The sequence below is a fragment of the Canis aureus genome, chromosome 2 (genome assembly GCF_053574225.1).
Source record: "Canis aureus isolate CA01 chromosome 2, VMU_Caureus_v.1.0, whole genome shotgun sequence".
NCBI classification, from domain to species: Eukaryota; Metazoa; Chordata; class Mammalia; order Carnivora; family Canidae; genus Canis; species Canis aureus.
In genome coordinates, this window is record NC_135612.1 from 31,438,927 (window position 1) to 31,464,022 (window position 25,096).

The 25,096-nt window shown below is 37.0% G+C and overlaps 1 protein-coding gene and 1 pseudogene across 8 annotated transcripts in view; one reads left to right on the plus strand and one right to left on the minus strand.

The window, feature by feature from the left end:
- The first annotated feature begins 539 nt into the window (after nucleotides 1-539).
- The window catches only part of ANKRD31 (ankyrin repeat domain 31), a 117,150-nt gene continuing 92,593 nt past the window's right edge, over nucleotides 540-25,096 (plus strand). For 4 of the 8 annotated variants that reach the window (XR_013362725.1, XM_077867967.1, XM_077867999.1 and 1 more), the window contains exons 1-5: nucleotides 540-819; nucleotides 12,216-12,289; nucleotides 16,007-16,110; nucleotides 20,048-20,088; nucleotides 24,319-24,395. Coding sequence is in view for 6 of the 8 variants with exons in the window: in XM_077867967.1 (XP_077724093.1) it covers nucleotides 716-819; nucleotides 12,216-12,289; nucleotides 16,007-16,110; nucleotides 20,048-20,088; nucleotides 24,319-24,395 (400 nt within the window). In the remaining 2 variants the exon portion in view is untranslated. The remainder of the gene's footprint in view (nucleotides 820-12,215; nucleotides 12,290-16,006; nucleotides 16,111-20,047; nucleotides 20,089-24,318; nucleotides 24,396-25,096) is intronic. The other 4 variants (XM_077868020.1, XM_077868030.1, XM_077867991.1 and 1 more) reach the window with 3 other exon arrangements.
- LOC144303799 (U6 spliceosomal RNA) lies at nucleotides 11,919-12,019 on the minus strand (annotated as a pseudogene).

Genomic DNA, 25,096 nt, shown 5'->3' on the forward strand with positions numbered 1-25,096 from the left:
GAGACCCGGAATCGAATCCCACGTCGGGCTCCCGGTGCATGGAGCCTGCTTCTCCCTCTGCCTGTGTCTCTGCCTCTCTCTCTCTCTCTCTCTCTGTGACTATCATAAAGAAATATATATATATATATAAATAAGAGTTAATGAGGGGAAAATACATCGGTTAGGGTGGTTGATGACCTGCGAACTTAGGACAAACACGTTGGTCTTGCGCAGCTCGGGCAGGGCCGCCAGGCGGACTTCGGCGGCCCGCGTAAAGGAGGCCCCGTGGCTTCCGGAGGCCCGCGCGGCGCCGGGGGGCTGCGGGGCCCTCCGGCCTGGGTCTCGTCCGCGCCGCGCCCCGCAGCAGCGCCCCGCAGCAGCGCGCAGCTCCGGCCTCCTTCTTGCACAGCCGGCGCCGGCCTGCGGGATGCGGCTGGGGGGCGGGGCGGGGCCCGGGGAGCCCGCGGGCGGGCGCTCCGCCAGCCACTCCGGCCCCGGCGCGGGGTGTGCGCGGCGTCCTGCGGGCGCGGGGAGGCGGGGGGGGGGGGCCGCGAGGGGGCCGCGTCCTCCACGGCGACGGCCGCAGCCGCGTGCGCGCCTGACCCTCTGGGACCAGGCCCGCCCGCCGCCTCCCGCGTTTTTCACTGACAGCTTCCCGCGACCTCCGGGTCCCTCTCTTTTAGCGAGAAGCGGGGAGTCAGAGGAGCGTAGACGAGGCTCCGCGTGCGCGGCGAAGATGGAGGCCGGCGGCCAGGCCGCAGACTATGACAGCGACGAGACGGTGATAGACGGGTCGGTGACGGAGAGCGACCCGGAGGAAGAGGAGCTGCCCTGGAGAAGGTGACCGCCGTCCCGCGGTTTTTTTTTTTTTTTTTTTTTAAGGGGAGAATATTTTTATTTTCATGCTTTTTAAAGTCTTGATATAGAAGAAGAGGTAAACACAAACCACAAGTGAAAATTTTAACTAAATATGCAGACAGAGCAGGAGTCACTATAGAAAGTTCAGGCCTTTGTCCGTAACTTCAGAATTGGGGATTCTAATCTTAAAAAAAGGAAAATGCTCCATTCAGCACTTAGTTTCCTTATGTAGGGGTATATCTAGAATTTATGAATTAGCTTATAGTTCTGACATATTTATTAAGTCTGACTTTACTACAGAAATAGGATTTTTTTTAAATAATAAATTTATTTTTTATTGGTGTTCAATTTACCAACATACAGAATAACACCCAGTGCTCATCCCGTCAAGTGCCCCCCTCAGTGCCCGTCACCCAGTCACCCCCACCTTCCCCCCTCCTCCCCTTCCACCACCCCTAGTTCGTTTCCCAGAGTTAGGAGTCTTCATGTTCTGTCTCCCTTTCTGATATTTCCCACACACAGAAATAGGATCTTAATACTTCATTCTCAAAACACTTTAAAACTCAATCTAATGCTTTTCTTTTTCTTTTCTTTTTTTTTTTAAGCTAATGCTTTTCTTTCAAGGATGTGGAAGGTGTTCCTCATTCAAGTCTGATTCATGGTTTTATAAAGCATAAAGATCATTTTATTATTTCATTATCTATATATGCAGGATTCTAATTTTTTTATGGTGATGTATTCAATGACAGAAACTTAAAGATAATTCCTTCTCAATTTATAAACCAAAAATTTAAAAGCCAAAATACATGAAGTGATAGGAAGACATTTTTATGCACAAGCAAGCTACTGCTCTAAGGTGCTGGCATGAACAAAAATAACAGAAGTACAAATTATTTAACCTTTAAATAGCCTATATTTGCTACAAATCCATAAATACTTTAAATATATTTCCGCCCCGCGGGGCTCAGCCCTGAGCTTGCCGACAAACAAACGAGCCACGGCGGGCCCACCGTCCCGCTTGGGACTAAATGAGCCTTATGGCAAGTGGTTTCTGGCATCTGAAATAGAAACAGAAACCCCCGCCTTTCCCCTCATCCTGAGGCAAAGTCCTTTTGCCCGGGAAAAACGTGTGGGGTCCAAATTTCTGAAATGCGTTTTGCTTTAAGCAACTGGAAGCTCTGGTTTAGGCGACTGTTAACATAATTTCAGGAAAATACGTGACGGGGGAACCGTTACTTCCAAATTGGAAACGGAGAGTTTTATCAGAATCAAAAAAAAAAAAAAAAAAAAAAAGGTGGCCGGCAGGTCAGCGCCTCAGAGCCGTGGTGATGATTCTAGTTCTCCGCAGGCCCGAGGAGGCCGCTTCCCCTGCCCTGCGGGCCGGGCCGGCCGAGAAAACAAACATTGTTCTCATTCATTTGGGGAATATAAATAATAGTGAAAGGGCATATAAAGGAAGGGAGAAGAAATGTGTAGGAAATATCAGAAAGGGAGACAGAACATAAAGACTCCTAACTCTGGGAAACGAACTAGGGGTGGTGGAAGGGGAGGAAGGCGGGGAGTGGGGGTGAATGGGTGACGGGCACTGGGGGGGGCACTTGACGGGATGAGCACTCGGTGTTATTCTGTATGTTGGCAAATTGAAAACTAATAAAAAATAAATTTATTATTAAAAAAAAGGAAAAAAAAGGATCATCGCAATAAAAGGCGCGAGTCGGGGTGGAGGCTCGAGCCGGCGGCTGAGGGGCCGGCAGCCCTCAGGGCTCGCTGGGCCGCCGCCGTCTGGGCAGAGGCGAGGGCTTGGGCAAGCCGCGCGGCGGGCGCGGGTGCTCGAGGCTGAGGGTGCGGGAGGCGGGCCCTGTGCGGCCCTGTGCGCTGGGGTTCCAGGAGTCGGTTCTTCCTGGAGAGAAGGTGGGCCTGGTGAGGACAGTAGGCCGAGGTCAGGAGAGGTCAGGATGGCCCGGGCCTGTAAAATGTTAACGAAGGAGGCGCATAATCCCACTTTCGTTCACTCAGGCATGCCCTAGACTAGGGCTTTGCAGATTTTAATGCCCTTATAAAATCACTCCAGAATCCTATTAAAATCAAGAGTCTAATTGAGGAGTTCGAGGGTAGGGTCTGGAATCCTGTGTTTCTAGCAAGCTTCCAGGTTAGAGTTGCAATTATTAAAGAGCAGAGATCCCCTTTGACAGAGCGAGGCTGTAGAGGTTAGCTGTGGCCCTCAAGTAGTAACAGACTTGGGTGAGGAGAACTTGACCGGAAGAAACAGTGGGAATGGAGGGGAAAAGGCAAATCTGAGAAATCTTGAGAAAGTAACGCGGCAGGAGATGGTGGTTAATCCGATATGCAGGATGAGGGAAGAGCTGCAAGTAAAGGATGATACCCAGGTTTTGGGGACATTGATGTATACCCAAAGTAAGAGTTGCTCTTGGTATACAGGGAGCATTGTCACTAATACGTTATCTTGTAAAACCACCACAGTCAAGATCCAGAATAGTTCCATCACTCCAAAAAAAAAAAAGAAAAAAAAAAAACTTCCTGCTGCCCCCTTTGTAGTCAAGTCCTCAACCCATTTAAATCACTACTCTTATATGTATGATGTATTGTTGTTTTGTTTTTTTTTAAATCTTATTTCAGTCCCCCCTCCCCATCTTTGTTTCTCAGCACTGTGACTACAGTGTGTCTGGGCATGATTTCTGTGTGTGCTTTTCCTGTTTGGGGTTCACTGAGCTTATTGAATATATAAATTTATGCCTTTTACCAAACTTCAGAAGTTTTCTGTCATGATTCCTTTAAATTTTTTTTATACCAATCTCTTTCTCCTCTTCTTCTGGAATTTCTTTTTCTTTCTTTCTTTTTCTCTTTCTTTCTTTCTTTCTTTCTTTCTTTCTTTCTTTCTTTCTTTCTTTCTTTTTCTTTCTTATTTTATTTATTTATTCATGAGAGACACACAGAGAGAGGCAGAGACACAGGCAGAGGGAGAAGCAGGCTCCTCTGGGGAGCCTGATGTGGGACTCCATCCTGGATGCCCAGGATCACGCCCGGAGCCAAAGACATGCTCAACTGCTCAGCTGCACCCAGGCGTCCTGTTCCCATATCCCTGTAGCCTTATTAATTTTTTTTCTCAGTTCTTCAGACTGTGTAATTTCTATTGTTCTATCCTAAGAGTTACTTACTCTCCTTTATCATCTCCATTCTGATGGTGTAGTTCACATCTATTAATTACATTTTCTCTCAAGAATTGGATATTCCTGTTCTTCACGTGTTGAGTAATATTGGATTAAATCCTATGTATTTTGAATCTGTTATGGATTCTTGGTCCTGTTAAAGTCCTCTACCGGGTTGATTTTTGTTTTGTCAACCTTAGTAGGTTCTGACTGTATGTTCTGTTTTGCCTCCTATGAGTTGTGGTTACATCATCAGTCCAATTTCAGAGCCTTTACTATGCTTTTTTGAGTCTGATTCATGTATCACTCAGGGGTTAATCTGAAACTTGAGCAGTAGTTAGTATCATAGTTCAGTTCTCTGTGTTTTTGTTGTGCTTCTTTGAAGGTGCTTTGCGTGTGGACTGCTCAGGGTTGAGCCTGGGACTTATGTTGAATCACATATGGAATTAGGTGATTCCCCATTTCTGCCCTTTTTTTTTTTTTTTTTCTTTCTGAAGGATTCTCATGCATCCTTTCTTCCCTATGCCCACATGCTGGTTCATATCACCAGAAATATTTCTCTGAGTGTTAGCCTTCTTCAGAGCAGTCCTTGGCAACTAAGGTCACCTTCAGGGGAAAGTGTTAAGAGAGAGAAGAAAATAAAAGATGCTCTCTATGTTCTTGGACATGTGATTCCTCTAGCAAGAGAGGCAGATTTTCTCTTGGGTTTTAAGTGCCCAAATTGCCATGGTTGGTAAGCAGTATAGCTCTGAGGCTAAAGAGAGAAAGCAAATAAAACCCAGAGATTTCCCCTTGCACTTTCTGGCATTCAGGGATCCTTTAAAAAAGGAGTCTTATCCCTAGAGATAGGGGATTTCTTCTGGAGTTTTTATTGTCTGAGCCCACTATGCATTCTGAGGATTAGACATGGAATCAAAGCTGGTGACAAATAAAGGACCACCAAAACAGAACAAAAACAACCTCTGAAATTCACCTTTTGCAAGGTATTCAGATATTGACTTCAGTCCTCAATCTACTCACTATTATTTACTTTTCAGATTCCTCAGGTAGTTTCAAAAAATATTCTATTTGAGTTTTTATGTAATGAATGGGAGGAATAGGCTTTAGATGGCTTACCCTATCTTGGCTGACCAATCTTTTTCTTCCCCTGTGATTCATTTAAAATGCTTCTCTGTGGTGCCACGCACATCATTTTTTTAGACCTCGTAGTTAAATAAAAACTAGTGTTCATCTCACTGGTATGGCAGTATGGTCAAAGTCTAAGCATTGCTGGAGCTGAATTGCCAGGCCATTGTTTTTTTCTTCATCTTTTTTTTTGCTTGTATGCAGTTCAGTTTGGCAGTTTTTCATTCAGAAGTTCCCAACTTTAATTAGGATGAGGGACATAAGTCCTAGTAGAGATCCCTAAGAGGCAAAACATACCGTTTCACACAGCTAAATAATCCTTAAGTGTTGCAGCTAGTAAAATCTTTTTTACTGAAATGGGAGAAAGGATTTGATGAACCTTTGGGATTAGGAAAGGCAAGGCTAAAAAGAACCAGGATGCCAGGTATGTTAGCTGTGTCTGAAAAAGCACTCTTTGAGAGTCTGGATTTGGCTCTAGCCTTCCATCTGGAAACCAGTCCAAAAATACATCCAGTCCTTTTTGTGGCTTGATAGGTGTTGCTGTTAGTGAAATTTTGTGAAAATTCAAGTTGCTGACTAATAAGATTTTTGTTGGCTTGTAATTTTTCTGAGAGGCATGATTCATTTTTCCTCTGTGTACCCTGGGAACTCTTTATCAACTCTTGTGTTGTTTCATCTCTGCTAAAGGTAACTGTTCTATAACTCAAAGGGATATATCTCAAATTAATCCTATTCAGTACATTTCAGCAGAACCACATTAGTTCATTGTTACATGGATTTTTGTATACATTCAGGTCACATGTCTTCTGAACATTATGATTGCATATAGTAAAAAAAAAAAAAAAAAAAACCTAATTCAACATAATTACCCTGAAAGATGAGTGTTAATTCTGTTCCCCTAGACAGACCAGTGGGGTCTTCATGTAAATTGCCTAAATAGAAAATACTTGTTACAAAGGATATACTTGGGGAAAGGAGGAAAAGAAAGCAAAGGAGACAAGGACTTAACCACATTAAGTTGACTAAAGAAAGCAACATTTTGAGCTCTCCTGGGTTGTTCAATCTTTTATGCCTCTAACCTGTAATTTCTGCTCAGGTTGTGATCTCAGAGCCCTGAGACAGAGCCCTGCCTTGGGCTACACACTCAGCGGGGAGTCTGCTTGAGATTTTTCTCTTTTCCTCTATTGCCCTCCTCGCTTCTGCTCCCATTCTCTCTCTCTCTCACTCTCTCTCTCTCTCAAATAAATAAATCTTTTAAAAAGAAAAGAAAGTAAAGCAACATTTTGGTCAGGATGTATATCAAAATAGTGGCAACTCCAGTGATAAAGCACAGTGGTGCCAAGTACCATTTTTAGACAACTAGATCTTTTAATGAATCAAAGCCTTAGTGTGACAGCTATCAAAACCTTGATAACTATAAAATTGAAACCCTAACTGTCCCAGAAAGTTTTATTGTACTTTGAACAAAACGGTGAAAAATATTTGAAAATTTCGATATGATTTTGCCTGAAAGTTTCCTTTTAACTCACCCATCTAATTTCTATTTACCTTTTCTTTTGTTAGTATTTGCTACTATCTCATTTTTCCAGTATTTCAAAGTTAAATTTTATTAAAATAGTACATCTGTAATGAAGTGGTCAGTGACTTTTAGAATATTAGTTATTAGTGCAGTCTAGTATTTTGACTAGAATTCACTCAGAAATTAATGTCTATTTTCAGTTAATTTATTGACTAAACATGGATAAATAATTTTTCTGAGCCTAGTAAAATAATGTATAAGGAGATATCTCAGAAGTATTTACAATAATGAAAAAAAAGGAAGTGTTTTAGAATTATATAATGCCAAATAAATTATGATACACCCTTTTGAGGGAGTATTATCAATATTTAATGATTTTAGGAAGAATTTCAGTGACATTGCAAATGTTTAAGTAATATTAAGTGAGAAATGTAGGGACACCTGGGTGGCTCAGTGGTTTAGCACCTGCCTTTGGCCCAGGGCGTGATCCTGGGGTCCCGGGATCGAGTCCCACATCGGGCTCCCTGCATGGAGCCTGCTTCTCCCTCTGCCTTTGTCTCTGCCTCTCTCTCTCTCTCTCTTTGTCTCTCATGAATAATAATAATAATAAAATCTAAAAAAGAAAAAAGTGAGAAATGTAGTTTCTAAAACTTTATACAGGTTGACCCAAACTTTGTAAAAGAATTTACAATTCTGTCACACATAAGCCTCTATAGAAAGAAAGCTGGAAGGAAATACACCAAAGTCTTTTTTTTTTTTTTAAGATTTTATTTATTTATTTGAGAGAGATAGACAGAGATAGCGACAGAGAGCACAAGCCAGGGAAGAGAGGGAGAAGCATGTTCCCCATTGAGCAGGGACTGCAACTCTGGGCTCAAGCCGAAGACCCTGGGATCATGACCTAATCCAAAGGCAGAAACATAATCAACTTGAGCCATCCAGATGCCCCTATACAAAAGTCTTATTACAGGTAGAATTATAGGAGGTTTATACTTCTTTTTATTGCCTACATTTTCTAGTTTTTTTTTTTGAATAGGTAATATAATATATTTACATGGGTCAAAAAAATTTTTTTAAGTATAAAAGGATGTATAGTAAAAATTCCTTTTCATCCCTATCTCTTCGGATACTCAGTCTTCTTTTCCACAGGCAACCAATATATTTGATTTATTTTATCCTCCCAGAGGTATTTTCTAAGTTATGCATATATGTTCTCAAACATACATAAAATTGTTTTCTAAAAATAGAAGCACTCTGTCAAAGAGTTTGGGTGTTTGTAATCTTAACAATTGTATTATTTGGGTTTATCTCATAATTATAAAAACTTTTTTTCCTTCGTAATGATAAAAGAATCCCTCCTTGGTTTCTGTTAGTACTTTTTGTTTCATTTTTAAACATTTACATTTTGATTCATGTGGAATTTTAATCTGGAGTACAGTGTGAAGTATGGATTCAACTAAATTATTTTCCAGATGTCTCCTTCATTGTCCCAAAATTATTTTTTTTTTTAAAAAATCCTATCTTTTTTTCTGAGTTATAGAACAGTCCCATTCCCCTCCACAATTCCTTCATGCCTTTTTTTTTGGTATTATTTTTAGATTAAAAAGAAACCTCAAAAATGTTTAAAGAGTAAAATAATTCTGACTTGTAGGGACATTAAGGTGAATAGATTGTTTTACTTCGAAAAATGTACTATAGTAATGGTATTGCTCATAGTTGAATAATAAAATTTTCAATCCTTGGTAATGGCCGTTGGTAGTTGAGCCAAGAAAGATGCTTTTTCTCCTTCTAGGAGGAGCCTGCATTCACTGTCACAGAAGGTATGATAGATTAAGGACTGGAGTCCTTTTCATTATTAGTATTGCTGGTGTTGAAAACTATTAGTAGGTATGGGGGGGGGTTTGTTGTTAATGGTGACTTATTTTTCTTAATAATCTGTTCTTTCTTTATAACATATGTAAGATTATATGTGTGATGTATAGTTGTGTTGGGGAATGGAAAACATGAAATCTGTAATTTTTCGCCTCTCCTCCGCCAGTTTTTTTTTTTTTTTCCCCTTCCACAATCGTTGTTTACTAAGCTTTTAAAACTGAGAATAGGAGTGCCTGGATGGCTTAGTTGGAATAACATGAGATTCTTTTTTTTTTTAAATAAATTTATTTATTTATTTATTTATTTATTTTTCTTTTTTTTAAATAAATTTATTTTTTATTGGTGTTCAATTTACCAACATACAGAATAACACCCAGTGCTCATCCCGTCAAGTGCCCCTCTCAGTGCCCGTCACCCATTCACCCCCACCCCCCGCCCTCCTCCCCTTCCAACACCCCTAGTTCGTTTCCCAGAGTTAGGAGTCTTTATGTTCTGTCTCCCTTTCTGATATTTCCCACACATTTCTTCTCCCTTCCCTTCTATTCCCTTTCACTATTATTTATATTCCCCGAATGAATGAGAACATACACTGTCCTTCTCCGATTGACTTACTTCACTCAGCATAATACCCTCCAGTTCCATCCACGTTGAAGCAAATGGTGGGTATTTGTCGTTTCTAATGGCTAAAACACATCTTCTTTATCCATTCATCTTTCGATGGACACCAAGGCTCCTTCCACAGTTTGGCTATTGTGGACATTGCTGCTGTAAACATTGGGGTGCAGGTGTTCCGGCGTTTCATTGCATCTGAATCTTTGGGGTAAATCCCCAACAGTGCAATTGCTGGGTCGAAGGGCAGGTCTATTTTTAACTCTTTGAGGAACCTCTACACAGTTTTCCAGAGTGGCTGCACCAGTTCACATTCCCACCAACAGTGTAAGAAGGTTCCCTTTTCTCCACATCCTCTCCAACATTTGTGGTTTCCTGCCTTGTTAATTTTCCCCATTCTCACTGGTGTGAGGTGGTATCTCATTGTGGTTTTGATTTGTATTTCCCTGATGGCAAGTGATGCAGAGCATTTTCTCATGTACGTGTTGGCCATGTCTATGTCTTCCTCTGTGAGATTTCTCTTCATGTCTTTTGCCCATTTCATGATTGGACTGTTTGTTTCTTTGCTGTTGAGTTTCATAAGTCTTTATAGATCTTGGAAACTAGCCCTTTATGTGATATGTCATTTGCAAATATCTTCTCCCATTCCATAGGTTGTCTTTTAGTTTTGTTTACTGTATCCTTTGCTGTGTAAAAGCTTCTTATCTTGATGAAGTCCCAATAGTTCATTTTTGCTTTTGTTTCTTTTGCCTTCATTGATGTATCTTGCAAGAAGTTACTGTGGCCGAGTTCAGAAAGGGTGTTGCCTGTGTTCTCCTCTAGGATTTTGATGGAATCTTGTCTCACATTTAGATCTTTCATCCATTTTGAGTTTATCTTTGTGTATGGTGCAAGAGAGTGGTCTAGTTTCATTCTTCTGCATGTGGATGTCCAATTTTCCCAGCACCATTTATTGAAGAGACTGTCTTTCTTCCAATGGATAGTCTTTCCTCCTTTATCGAATATTAGTTGACCATAAAGTTGAGGGTCCACTTCTGGGTTCTCTATTCTGTTCCATTGATCTATGTGTCTGTTTTTGTGCCAGTACCACACTGTCTTGATGACCACAGCTTTGTAGTACAACCTGAAATCTGGCATTGTGATGCCCCCAGCTATGGTTTTCTCTTTTAAAATTCCCCTGGCTATTCGGGGTCTTTTCTGATTCCACACAAATCTTAAAATAATTTTTTCTAACTCTCTGAAGAAAGTCCATGGTATTTTGATAGGGATTGCATTAAACATGTAAATTGCCCTGGGTAACATTGACATTTTCACAACATTAATTCTGCTAATCCATGAGCATGGAGTATTTTTCCATCTCTTTGTGTCTTCCTCAATTTCTTTCAGAAGTGTTCTATAGTTTTTAGGGTATAGATCCTTTACCTCTTTGGTTAGGTTTATTCCTAGGTATCTTATGCTTTTGGGTGCAATTGTCAATGGGATTGACTCCTTAATTTCTCTTTCTTCAGTCTCATTGTTAGTGTATAGAAATGCCATTGATTTCTGGGCATTGATTTTGTATCCTGCTACGCTCCCAAATTGCTGTATGAGTTCTAGCAATCTTGTGGTGGAGGGTTTTGGGTTTTCTATGTAGAGTATCATGTCATCGGCGAAGAGGGAGAGTTTGACTTCTTCTTTGCCAATTTGAATGCCTTTAATGTCTTTTTGTTGTCTGATTGCTGAGGCTAGGACTTCCAGTACTATGTTGAATAGCAGGGGTGAGAGTGGACATCCCTGTCTTGTTCCTGATCTTAGGGAAAGGCTCCCAGTGCTTCCCCATTGAGAATGATATTGCTGTGGGTTTTTTCGTAGATGGCTTTTAAGATGTCGAGGAAAGTTCCCTCTATCCCTACACTCTGAAGAGTTTTGATCAGGAATGGATGCTGTATTTTGTCAAATGCTTTCTCTGCATCTAATGAGAGGATCATATGGTTCTTGGTTTTTTTCTTGCTGATATGATGAATCACATTGATTGTTTTACGAGAACATGAGATTCTTAATATCAGGGTTGTGAGTTCAAGCCCCATGTTGGGTATAGAGATTACTTAGATAAATAAATATTAAATAAGAAATAATAAATAAATATTAAAAGAGAAACTATGTGAGAATCCACACAGTGGGACACTATGAATTTATAAAAAGGAATGAACGAAGTCTCTTTCCCTTAGAGTGGTCAACCTCCTGGATTTACTGTTAAGAAAAAAAAAAGAGGTATATATAGAATGTTACTGTTTATCTAAGAATGGGTGAGGGCAGGTATACTCATGTTGCTTACATTTTCAAAAACATTGGAAGGACAAAACAATTTTAAAAATGGGAAGGGAGAGAACAGGTAGGTGAAGAGACAAGTGAATAAAGGGAAAAAACCCTTTTAGTACCAAATCATATATTCATGCGTTGGTACACTGTTAAATTCTGAAAAGATTTTTAAAATTTTATTTTTATTGTGGTAAAAAAATATATATCATAAAATTTACCATTGTAACCATTTTTAAGTATACAGTTCAGTGGCATTAAGTACATTTGCATTGTTGTGTACCCATTACCACTTTCTGACTTTAGAACTTCATCTTCCCAAACTAACACTCTATACCCATTAAACACTAACTTCCCATTCCTCCCTTCACCCAGCCCTTTGTCAATCACCATTCTACCGTCAATCACTCTGGACCTGACTACTCTAGCTGTCTAAGTGGAATCATATAATATTTTCCCACTTGTATCTGGCTCATTCACTTAATATAATTCTTTTTAATATGGAATGTCTCATGAATTTGTGTGTCATCTTTGTGCTGAGGCCATGCTAATCTTTATCATTCAATTTTATTATATATACTGCCAAAGCAAGCACTAGTATAATGTCTTTAAGGTCTATCTGTAAATTTTTAATTAGAGGGTACACATCTGAAACAATATTTTGGTACAGATATTAATAGTGGTATAACTAAGAATTTTAGCAAGTTTGGTATAGTAAAAAACTGTGGTTAAATTGTTAGTCTATGTTTAGGAAACATAACAATTTGTATCTTCTATTTGGTATCTGAAAGGTTGCTCTTTGATCAAGACACATCTCTTAGATCTGAGTACAGTCTCCATCCAGATAGAAGTGGAATGTGCAAAGGTGAGAAATAATTTTTTTCAGTAAGTAGTCCCTTTAATTTCTCAATGTTATTATTCTATCAACTTCTTTTATTTATTTATTTTTTTAAATTTTTTAAAAATTTTTATTTATTTATGATAGTCACAGAGAGAGAGAGAGAGAGGCAGAGACACAGGCAGAGGGAGAAGCAGGCTCCATGCACCGGGAGCCCAATGTGGGATTCGATCCCGGGTCTCCAGGATCGCGACCTGGGCCAAAGGCAGGCGCCAAACCGCTGTGCCACCCAGGGATCCCTCAACTTCTTTTATAATTAGTTTTGTTTTTAGCTTTACACAGAATTAATTTTTTTACTCATCTGTAATAGACCCTAAGGTCTATTACTATAAGGATAGCAAGGAGAATTATAATTTCTGGCAGATGCTATGACTCCTAGAGAGGGCTACAGAGATAGGCAAATGATACCCAGATATCTCTTCTCTTTGCAAAAATTTACAAAATCCTAGAACTTTTTTATTTGCAAAAATGAATAGTACTTTTTAGTAACCAATCTGATTATTTCAGTCTGAGATATTAAATATTCTTGATATATTTATATATATTTAATTTTAAAAATTTGAGTATAATTGACACATGATGTTATATTAGTTTCAGGTGTATATCAAAGTGATTCAGCTTCTTTATAGGTTATGCTAGGCTCACCACAGTTTTAGCTACCATCTGTTACATACAATGTTTTGCAATATCAATGACTGTTATTTCCTATGCTGTGCCTTTTATTCCTGTGACTCATTTTATTCCATAGCAGGAAACCTGTCTTCTACTCCCTTTCACCCATTTTGTCCATTCTCCTGATCTCTGTCCCTTTGGCATCAGTTAGTTTGTTCTCTGTATTTACAGGTCTGATTCATCTTTTTTGTTTGTTTGTGTATTTGTTTCCTTTTTTTATATTCCATGTAAGAGTGAAATCATATGGTATTTATCTTTCTTAGTCTGACTTATATACTAATAGTGAAGTAGCAGACAGGAATTAAGAAAACAATCCCATTTATAATTATAGCAAAAAGAGTAAAAGACCTATCAATACATTTAACCAAGAAAGTGAAAGACCTATATTCTGGAAACTATGAAATATTGATGAAAGAACAATGTGTAGTAGTAGTCTCCAGAACGTGCTTTTATGATATATAAAGTACCACTAGGAAGAAGTTAGAGGTATGTTTTAATATTGCAACCAAGTTTTTTCTTTGCTTTCCTTCTTCTTTTTTCCCAAATTGATAGACTTTTTATTATTTTTGCTAATATTAAAAGAATAAAAGCTTTTTTATTTCAAACTTATATAATGTAGAAAGTGTAAAGTCACATTTACACTTCCCTACAATTCCACTTCCAACAATTGCCAGTGTTTAGTATTTGTGTATTTTTCTAGACTTTGTATGCCAACTTGAATATCTTTTTTCATAATTGATATTGTGGTAAATATATTTCTTTCCTTGTTATATTGAGCTACCTCAACCTTTTAAAGTGCTATATATTGGGACGCCTGGGTAGCTCAGCAATTGAGCATCTTGCCTTTGGTTCAGGGTGTGATCCTGGAGTTCTAGGATTGAGTCCTACATTGGGCTCCCTGCATGGAGCCTGCTTCTCCTCCCTCTTCCTGTGTGTCTGCCTCTCTCTTTCACAAATAAATAAATAAAATCTTTAAAAATAAAATAAAGTGCTACACATTATTCTGTATGAATGTATCCTTATTTAATGAATTAATTATATTTTTGTTCTCAAAACTCTAATAAATGTGAATATTCTAATATTTACACTTTTGCCTGCTTTTCTGATTATTTCCTTAGAATAAATAGCTAAAATTCAATTTGTTTTTAAAGGATGGACACATGTTAGATTTTGACATATATTATCCCTAAAAAAGATGGCTTTTTCCTCTAGATCCAACAAAGGATATATTCAGTCTTTGCCAAACCGCTAAGTAAAGTATCGGTTTGTTCTAATTTGCATTTTTTTGAAGAATACCAAGTTTAGACACATTTTAATATTGACTATTCATAGTTTGTGTGCATGTGAATTGCTTTATGTCTCCTAAATTATTCTCATTTTATTTTTGATTTATAAGATCATTTTATACACTAAAGGTAATACAACTGTCATATATATGTATTGCAAATAGTTTCACTCAGTTTCCTAGTTAACTTTTAATGTTATTCATGATATATTTTGTATGCAGAAATTGAGATTTTATTTATTTATTTGAGAGGGAGAGAGCACAAGCAGAGGTGGGGGATGGGGCAGGTAGGCGCAGAAGGAAGGGGAGAAGCAGACTCCCTGCTGGGCAGGGAGCCAGATCCGGATCTGGGGTCTGTCCCAGGACTCTGAGATCATGACCTGAGCTGAAGGCAGATGCTTTGCCAACTGAGCCACCCAGGCACCCTTAAGTTTTTATGTAGTAAGACCTGTCAGTCTTCTGGGGTTTCTTGGTTCTTTCAAACTTGGAAGTATTTTACCTACCACAAGACCATAAAAGTATATTATCTTTGTTTGCATTTATATTTACACATTTTGTTGCCACTGTCTAAAATATCATTATTTACTTATATTAAATTCCCAGATAGACGTATAGGTTTGTTTTCCACTTCTTGTTTAGTTTCATTGTTCTATTTGACTATTTTTACTAGTCTTCCATCACTACATTATTTTATCAACCTTGGCTTTTAGTACATTTTTGTATCTGATATGGAAGATACCCTCTTACACAGAGTAACTGGCTATAGCATTCATTCTGAATGAATGCTCCTTTGGTACAAACAGCAATCTCAGTGAAGTAGGAGACTACTCAATGCAAAGTTCTAGTACACTCTCTTCCATCTTTGGTTGATGGGATTTGCTCTAAGCTTGGTGGTTTTCTGAGAGTCTCATGGAAGAAATCCATGTAATTATTTCTTAAGGAGCCTCTCCTTTTCCTATGTAGAGTACATGCTGTTTACCAATGTTTGGTTTCCCTTTAATCCAGTCTTCCTCTTCTGATCTATATTGGGTGTATTTCCTCTCTTCTCATTGCTACTTCACATTTAAAAAAGAAAAAGCTAATTTCAAGAAACAACAACAACAAATTTCTTTGGATCTTTTTAGGAACAGGGAAGGGAAAAATAGTTAAAATATGAGTTCAGGGCAGCCCCAGTGGCACAGCGGTTTAGCGCCGCCTGCAGCCCAGGGCGTGATCCTGGAGACTCTGGATCGAGTCCCATGTCAGGCTCTCTGCATGGAGCTGCTTCTCCCTCTGCCTGTGTCTCTGCCTCTCTCTCTCTCTCTCTGCATCTCTAGGAATAAATAAATTAAAAAAATCTTAAAAAACATATGAGTTCAGTTTCCCATCTTAGAAACACAAATTCTGTTTTTTGGGTTATATACTAGCATTATGAGTTTTCAAAAATGACCTCACATGAAATTAAAAAAGAAGAAAGTATTCCTTCTGGGGGGGGTGGTTAAGTCTGTATATTTTCTCTATGTATCCTTTGTTCAGACCTTTATGTATATGTATCCTCCAGTGTAGTATATGTGTGTCTTTGAAATTAATAACTTAAAAACTTTGATATATAAAAGTGGCAGCTAGGAAGTTATAATTTACAAAATACTTTTTAATGACATTTTGTAGTTTTTATAAAATCATGGAGTCATTGTCAAAGCAGAGCAATTAAACTGTTGCAAGTGATTTACGATGATATTTCATTCTAGGAACATCTCCTGAGATTCAACTTGGGTTCAAACTCAGAGAGAATCCACGAGAACAAATGAGTAAAAATAAAATAATGCCTCTTAGTGATACTGCACTCCTACAGGTATGTAGCCTGTTGGTTAAATACTTGCTTATTAAAAATTGGAATTGCTGTTTCAAAGAGTGACAAATTACTAACGGTTAATTCTTTTTGTCTGTTAGTTTTCTTCTTTATTCTCTTACTCAGTTTTTACCCTTTCTTAGCTAGTCATTCTGTTTCTTTTTTGCAACTTTGGTGAAAGGCAGGTGTTTTAGAAGGGGGTGTTTAAAATATTTCTCCTCTCCTCTCCTCTCCTCTCCTCTCCTCTCCTCTCCTCTCCTCTCCTCTCCTCTCCTTTCCTCTCCTCTCCTCTCCTCTCTTCTTCTCCCCTCCCCTGCCCTCCCCTCCCCCCCCTCCTCTCCAGATGTGGATGTGAGAAAAACAGGTTAAAATAGAATATAGTAATTAGGATTTTCATCTCCAGTGTATGCCAGAGATCATTTTCAATTTGTGAAGATGTTAGTCTGCATGGTATATTTTGAGATATGGTCTACTGAAAGGCCCTTCTGTTACCTTATATGTGTGTGAATGCCTGTGTACGTATATATACACATTTGTATTTTTTTTTTTAATGTGGTCACCCTGGGCAAAGGTTAGGGGTTATTCAGTTAGCACCTTGGCATAAATAAGTCAGCTAACCAGAGATAAGCCACAAAGTCTTAAGGAAGGAAGGGAAAATAGTTTTTTTTTCTCTGAGGATAAGAAGTAACACTTTTATTGAATGTTTTGAGATAAAATACTTTTTATTCATACACATGTTTTTATTAAAGAAGATGGTTAATTTTATACAGATTCAAGACTTCAGGGGAAAATTGCATAGTTGCCTTTTTAGAATAAGATAATTCAGCTGTCTTTTTATTATACTGACAACATTCTCATTAGAGAAATATTATATTCTATTTTGAATCTCAAATTTTATTTTTTTAATCAAAGAATAATTGGCATACAATATTGTATTAGCTTCAGGTGTATAACATAATGATTTGATATGTATATACGTTATGAAATGGTCACCAGAGTAAGCTTAGTTACCATCAGTCACCATACAAAGTTGTTAAAGTCCCCTAGTATTATTGTGTTTTATCAATTTGAGAAAAAGATATTTTAAGTGATGTTACCAGTAACTCATCAATAAATAAAACACTTAATACTAGGAATGTTTATTCTGCTATACTGAATGTGAGCATAGTTGTATGAGATATCTGATGCCTTCTGGTGAGCCAGAAGTCTGGCCAGGGTTTGACTTCCACTACACTTCCAGTGATCCATAATTCAGTTGAATTGGTTTCAGATATTGGATGATCGTTTTTTGTTTGAGGATATATAAATAGATTTGTCTCTTTTCCAGATCCTCCAAATTAGCATATTTAAACTTTTTCATCTCCCACACTCTACTCCCCGCCCCTCCACACATGAAATAAAACAAAAGCTGTTCAGCTTAATGGCCAATCAAAATACAGGGGTGGAAAGGACAGGGTGAATCAAAAGGATAGATAGCGATTTGGATCCCTTAGGAAAGAGTTGATTGAAATGTATCTTTGCAGTTTGGTTAATTAACAAATGACCAATTCCCTCCCTGTTATATTCAGAGGCATTAGCTCCTAAGTGTAATTTTTGCCTACAGAGAAGGAAAGAAAGTAGACTCTTGGAGACAAACTTCCTTCTTCTTTGCTCTCTTATTTTTTGCATTTTCCTTAGTAGGGTCAAGTCATTGATCTATAGTAATGTAAATGAACTGGGTATTACAGGTATTTGAATGAATTATTTTGTGAAGATGCAGAAATATCTAGTGAGTGTGTAAATACTCTATTTAATTAATCCTTGGGAATTCCTAGGTTTACTTCTTGAAATTCCTTCTTGTCTCTGGGCCTCTGAATGTCTGCTTGGGAAGTATATATATGGAGAACCAATGTGATAACCTTGAAGTATGTAATGATGCATTATCAGAAAAGAACAATGAATGTTCATTGAAGAAGATTGAAGTTCTCATAGTACTTTGTTTTCCTGTTATTATGACTGTTTCATTGATCAAACAATGCTTGGAAGTTCAGGCTTAAAGGCTTTATTTTCAGAAACCTTTGTTATTGATCATAGAAACATGGAAGGGCCCCAAAGGAAGATCTTTTTCTAAGATCTTATTACCATCCACTTTCATGATAACAAGATATTAAGTGTAAGAATTCTTTTTAGAGTGATGAAAGCCACTGTGCTGTGAAACCTAAAATGGAGGCATTTTATCAGTGCATTGTATCTTTCTTTTTGAAAGGGATACAACTTCAGATTCTCTGGCCTGACTTGAGAATTAGGCAGAATCCATTTAGCTTTTGGTATTTAGCATTGTAACAGAGGTTGTATAATTTTTGGCCTTCAGGGGAAATATTAGAACTGAGAACCTGATAAGAAAAGAAGGCTTATCAGAACCATTATGGATTAATGAAATAAATCCATAGGAATAAAAAGAAGGGACACATCCTTTCTCCTAACTTAATTTCCATAAGTTCTTTTATGGAAAGAAATTTTAAAAAAAACTAAACGAGCTAAACTCTTAGAAGAAAACATAGGGGAAAAATATCATGACATTGGATTTGGCAATGATTTCTTAGACATGAAAGACCAGACAACAAAAGGAGAAATAGACAAATAGACCCATGACACTTAAAAATGTTTGTGGATTAAAGGACATTATCAACAGTGAAAAGGCAACCCCAGAAATGGGAGAAAATGTTAATAATGTATCTAGTAAAGGATTGCTACCAAGAATATATAAAGATTCTTACAGCTTAGAAAAAAAATTATACACAACTCCCCCCCCAAAAAAAACCAAACTGATTTAAAAGTGGACAAAAGGCACAAACAGAAGATAGGTTAGTGGCCAATAAGCACATGAATAGATGTTCAGCATCACGAATCATTAGGGAAATGTACATCAAAACCACAGTGAAATCCTACCTACACTCATTATGATAGCTATTATCAAAAAACCAAAACAACCAGTGCTGGTGAGGATGTAGAAAATTGGAATTCTTTCTCACTGCTGATAGGAAATGTAGAATGGTGTAGTTCCTGTGGAAAATGGTATGATGGGTCCTCAAAAATTAAACATAGTATCAAATGGTCCAAAAACTCCACTTCTGGGTTTATACCCCAAATAAATGAAAGCAGAGAATCAAAAATATATTTGTATATCCACGTTCATTCAACCATTATTCGCAGTAGCCAAATGGTGATAGCAACCCAAGCATCCACCAACAGATGAGCAGATAAACAAAATGTGGTACCTACAAACAACTAGAAAGGGAGGGAATAGGGGCACCTGGTGGCTCAGTGTTTGAGTATCTGCCTTGCCTCAGGTTGTCATCCTGGGATCCCCTATCAGGCTCCCTGCATGGAGCCCTCTTCTCTCTCTCTGCTGTGTCTCTGCCTCTCTCTCTGTCTGTGCCTCTCATACGTAAATAAATAAAATCTTTAAAAAAAAAAGGAGGAAATAGTGATACATGGTACAACATGGGTGAACTTTTAAGATCTTATGCTAAGTGAAATAAGTTCAGACACAAAAGGATGAATATTGTATGGTTCCTTTTATATTAGGTACTTAGAGTAGTTACAGTAGAGACAGAATAATAGAGAGACAGAAAGAAGGGTAGGTACCAGGAGTTGGGAGAGGGGTGAATAAAGAGTTAATACTAGGTCTGGAGTTTCAGTTGGAAAAGATTAAAGAATACTTTAGATGGATGCTGGTGATGGTTGTACAACAATGTGCACAAAATGCTACAGAACTGTACATGTTCATATGGTTAAAACGGTGAATTTTATGTTACGTATATTTTATCACAACAGAGAAGATGTTGAGAAAGAATAACACAAAAATTATTTTTTAAGAATTATTTTAAACATTAAATTTTTAATTGGTGCATTGTATTAATATTTATGAATTAAAAGAACACTACCTTTTCCCTGCTAGCAACCTCAAGATGAAATGGAACAAAATCAAACTCTGTTCCAGTAAGTATACTAATTTTTAACTTAATTATATTGTAGTTTTTTTTTGTAATTTTGCACACTAAAATGAATCTTCATTTTCTTAAGAGTTTTAGAATTGTATATTTTTAAATAGTTGCCCCTTTAGCAGCATACAGATGTTATTTATAAACATTCTAGGTAAGTTTCATTTCATGAGCATGATTGGTTCAGATTAAGTTGATTTTCTATTAATATTACTTAAAAAGAAAATTTATAGCATAGCATGAAGGAAGAATTTGTAGACCTTATTGAAATTGGACTTTATAGGACTATTGCACTTTAAAAGGCTTTATCCTTTCAGTTCTTTTAAAACTGTGGTTCTCAAAGTATGGTGTGTTGACCCCTTGGGAATCCTTGAGACTTTTTGCAGAGCGTCTGTGAGATCAAAACTTTCTTTCATTTTCATAACAATACTAACCCTTATTTGCCTATTTCATAGTACTGACATTTGCATATTCAGTGCTAAATGGTAAGTAAAATATTGAAGCCTTACTTAGGCTCAGTAGGGCAATGGCACCAAATAGTACTAGTAGTCGCTATATTTTTCATTGCCATGAGCTAGCAGTTAAAAAAGACAAGGAAGGAAAAAGCTAGCTTCACCTAGTGCATTTGATGAAGCAGAAAATTTATTGTTTTATTAAATTTCTACCCTTGAATATATATCTTCTTGATATGCTGTGTGATGTGGGGGAAGTATGCCTAAGTACTTCTTTGCATACCAAAGTGAGGTCCTTGTCTTAAGGAGAGCACTTGTGTAGTTTGAGTTGTAAACATTGTAAGAAAATTAGCTCACCTTTTCTTTTAACTTGAAAGAATAATCAACAAAATAGTATTCACACTTGAGTATATGACAGACATTTTCTTGAAAATTAATGAAGCAAGCCAATCACTTCATGGAAAACTGCTGATGGTATTTGTTTGCCAATGAAAATATTGAAGCTTTCAAGTGAAAATTAATGTAGGAAAACTTGTTTTTATTGTCCTTAATGACTTCACAGTACTTTAAATTTTCCAGTGAGATCAGTGATAATATTTACTTACAAAGGTGATCTTTTTTTTTAATAAGTTAATTTTTTATTGGTGTTCAATTTACCAACATACAGAATAACACCCAGTGCTCATCCCGTCAAGTGACAAAGGTGATCTTTTTGATGTTTAATCAAAACCCTTACATATATGTGTGTGTATATATATATATATATATATACATTATATATATATAATCCATATATATATATATATAGATTATAAGTATAAGGAAGCTCAGGGACACCTGGGTGGCTTAGCAGTTGAGGGCCTGCCTTCGGCTTAGGGTGTGACCCCGGGGTCCCGGGATCGAGTCCCACATCGGGGTCCCTGCATGGAGCCTGCTTCTCCTGCTGTCTGTGTCTGCCTCTCTGTGTTGTGTCTTTCATGAATAAATAAATAAAATCTTAGAAAAAAAAAGTATAAGGAAGCTCTGCATAACTCAGTGAATCAGTATTTTCTAAAAGACAAATGCATAATGTCACAAAATCACATGCAGATGAAGGGTCCATTCAAAGTACAAGAGAGTCATAGTACAGAATACAAAACTCATTGATGGGGTTTCAATTTCCAGTAACCCTTAAGGAAGTTATTCCTTTTAGAATTTTGGCGTAATACTTGTTTTGGGGTGATACTACAGTTACCCAAAAAGGCTACTGAAATACTCCTTCCTTTCCAACTGTGTATCTGTGTGAGGCTAGATTTTTGTTACATACTTCAAATAAAACACCGTGTGACAAAAGAGTGAATGCGGTAGCAGGTGAGGTGACAGCTGTCTTCTGTGAAGCCATACCTTTAAAAAAGTGCCATTCTTTTCACTACTGTTTTTCATTTTGTAAAATATAATAAATTTTCATAAAACATATTAACATGTTTCAGAATTATTACTGTTATTTATTTTTATTTAGTTATCTTTAATTTTGTTAAGTTTTTATGTTAATTCCAGTATAGTTAATATACAGTGTTACAGTAGTTTCAGATGTATAATGTAGTGATTCAGTAGTTCTATATATTATTCAGTGCTCATCATGATAAATGTGCTTTTACTGTTATTTTTAAATTAATGATTATTTAAAAGTCTTCTTATTTTAACTTCAAATATATAATATAAATAAGTATATGCACATAAACAAAAGCTCTTTGGGTTCCTCAATAATTTTTAAGAGTTAAAAGGAGACAAAAGATCAAAAAGTTTGAGAGCCACTATGTTTAAATAACCCTATTACTGAATGTATCAGCACTATAAGTTTATCTATAGAAGTGGGGAAAAAAGGAAAACTTAGAGACTAACACAGCATCCTTAACTCCACTGCCCAGAGAGAACCATTGTTAACATTTTGCTATATTTCACTTTATTTATTTTTAAAGATTTTATTTATTTATTCATGAGAGACACAAAGAAAGGCAGAGACACAGGTAGAGGGAGATGCGGGTTCCCTGCGGGGATCCTGACGTGGGACTCGATCCAGGGTCTCCAGGATCATGCCCTGGGCTGTAGGCGGTGCTAAACCGCTGCGCCACCGGGGTTGCCCTTAGTCAAAGTTTTTAAAAAAGAATAACATATATCTTCTAATACCTGTTAACACTAGAACAGAATGGGTTTTCCTGCAGTTTTTTCTTGGACATAAGACGTAAAACGTTTTAGAAACTTCGGATACTCTCGCTTTGCGAGATCCTAGGCCCCAGGATCACCACCTGAGCCAAAGGCAGAGGCTCAACCCACTACATTTTATTTTAGACTTTCTATATAGTTTTGTTTTTATTTATATTTTCTATGAAATTGGAATAATTCTGCAGATAGTTTTTGTATCCTATTTAAAAATTTTAAGTAATAATTTGTAATTATCTTCTCATGTCATATTTTTAAAAAACATGAATTTTAATGGACTCACAGTATTTCACAGTATAACTTGATTGTACGAGAGTGTGTTTAAGTATTCCTCCATACTTAGACATGTACATTGTTGTCTTGCCTAATATAAATAACTTTTTTAATAATATCGTTGAATTTGCTCAATTTTTAGACTTATGTCTTAAGTTTTCTTTTGTAATTAAGGAAAAAAATTTCGTTGTTGAGTCAAAGTATGATTCAGCTTTGTTTTAAATCAGCTTGTTCTTCTCAAAGAATTTCATTTTAGGGAAAAAATCAGCATTCTTTTCTATTTGCCTTCTAGAAATTATTCTGTAAATATATATGAGCAGTTTCATTTCCATTTTCAAGGTAGCTTATATTGATCACTTCTGTTTTTAGACTGGAGAGAGTATTCAATTTATTATTCTTGCTTAGGCTTCAAGTAGCTGGTGTATAAAAACTTCTCTTAAAACAGCTGAGGGCACCTGGGTGGCTCAGCAATTGAGCATGTGCCTTTGGCTCAGGGCATGATCCCGGAGTCCTGGGATCGAGTCCCACATCGGGCTCTCTGCAGGGAGTCTGCTGCTCCCTCTGCCTGTGTCTCCGCCTCTCTCTCTGTCTCTCAAGAATAAATAAATAAAAATATATTTAAAAAAAAACCCAGCTGAAACAAGTGGCTTTTTTTTTAAAGGGAGATCTATTGATTGTGTTTGCATAGTATATTAGATTGAGAAAAAGATAGTTAACTGATTGCTTTTCTTCAATCAACTTTTAATTATCCCGAGGCAGATGATAAAAATTGCAGATTTGGTATGACCCTTATTTTGCTTTCAATCTCTTTCCATCAATATTTCATACATGTTCTTTGCCTACTGAGAAATCAAGAATGAAAAATAATATCTGAGAATTTTCTCATTAGTGACTTGCACTTATATCTAAAACTATAATGACAAACTTTCAGTGTATTTGAGGATTTAGATAGCCAAGATATATAATTCAGGACCAGTTTTTTCTCCCCCACTACCCTTATTTGGCACATAGTCATCCCAAAGTGACTTTCACACCTAAACTTTAGGTTATCTTGTTAGTACTCCTGATTCTTCATCCATTAATTTTTTAGCTTGTTCCTTCATTTTTGCAGTCACTTGAAATGTAAATGTTACCAAAATCATAGTAATTATAAAAGTAATTGGAATGATGGAACAAAAAAAATTATGCAGTTTTGAAATTCCTTTAGATAAAAAAGCTTAAATTATACTTCAATTAGAATAGTGTTTTTTTCTTTTCATTTCTAAATTTGTATTTATTTATTAAATAATTGATTTATTTTTTAGGAACAGAAAAAGTTTTCCATTGTTCACTGTATCATTTTCCCAGGCTAAACTTTCACTGAACCACCAAAGCATTCAAGGTATGTTTTTATGTGTAGAGTCATATAGAGTAAATTTGTCTTTGTCTAAAAATGGAAGGCTTAATTAGGTATGGATTGATTTATTTGCATTAGTGGCTCTCAAAAGGCCAAATGGGAAGAGGTTACAAGTGTGGAAAATACAGGACATTTGGCCTTTTGAGAGTCATTAATGCCCTATGATACTATTGGCATCTTTGCACTCTTATCACCACCCTCATTGAACTTCTGAGTCGGAAGTCTTTAACTGGCTATTCCTTTAAAAGTGCTATGGGCACCAGAATTATGACTTCATGGTGTTTCTTGCTGCTGTAAAGTTGATGTGAGTAGACACCCATAGAATTGGTAGTCCCCTTCCCTTCTGGCAGTTCATTGCAACACCCTCTGCCCGTCATTCCTCGCAGAGTGTTCAGAACAGAAAGTTCATTTTATTATTATCCTAGATTTTAGGTTAAATCACATATAAAGAAACTATGAAATTGTTAGCTAGGATAGCTAATTCTGTTTTAATACAATCATACAGTCTTCCTTCCAATTCAAAAGGTAATTGTAACCAAATTATAGAATGGTCAAAATAAACAAATTATCTCTAGTAATTGTTATAATTGTTTATAAGTTAAAATTCAGTTCCTCTAAGCATTTTCTTCGCATTTGCTACTTTAGAATTGTGTTTTATACGTAAATACATACTACTACTACATTTT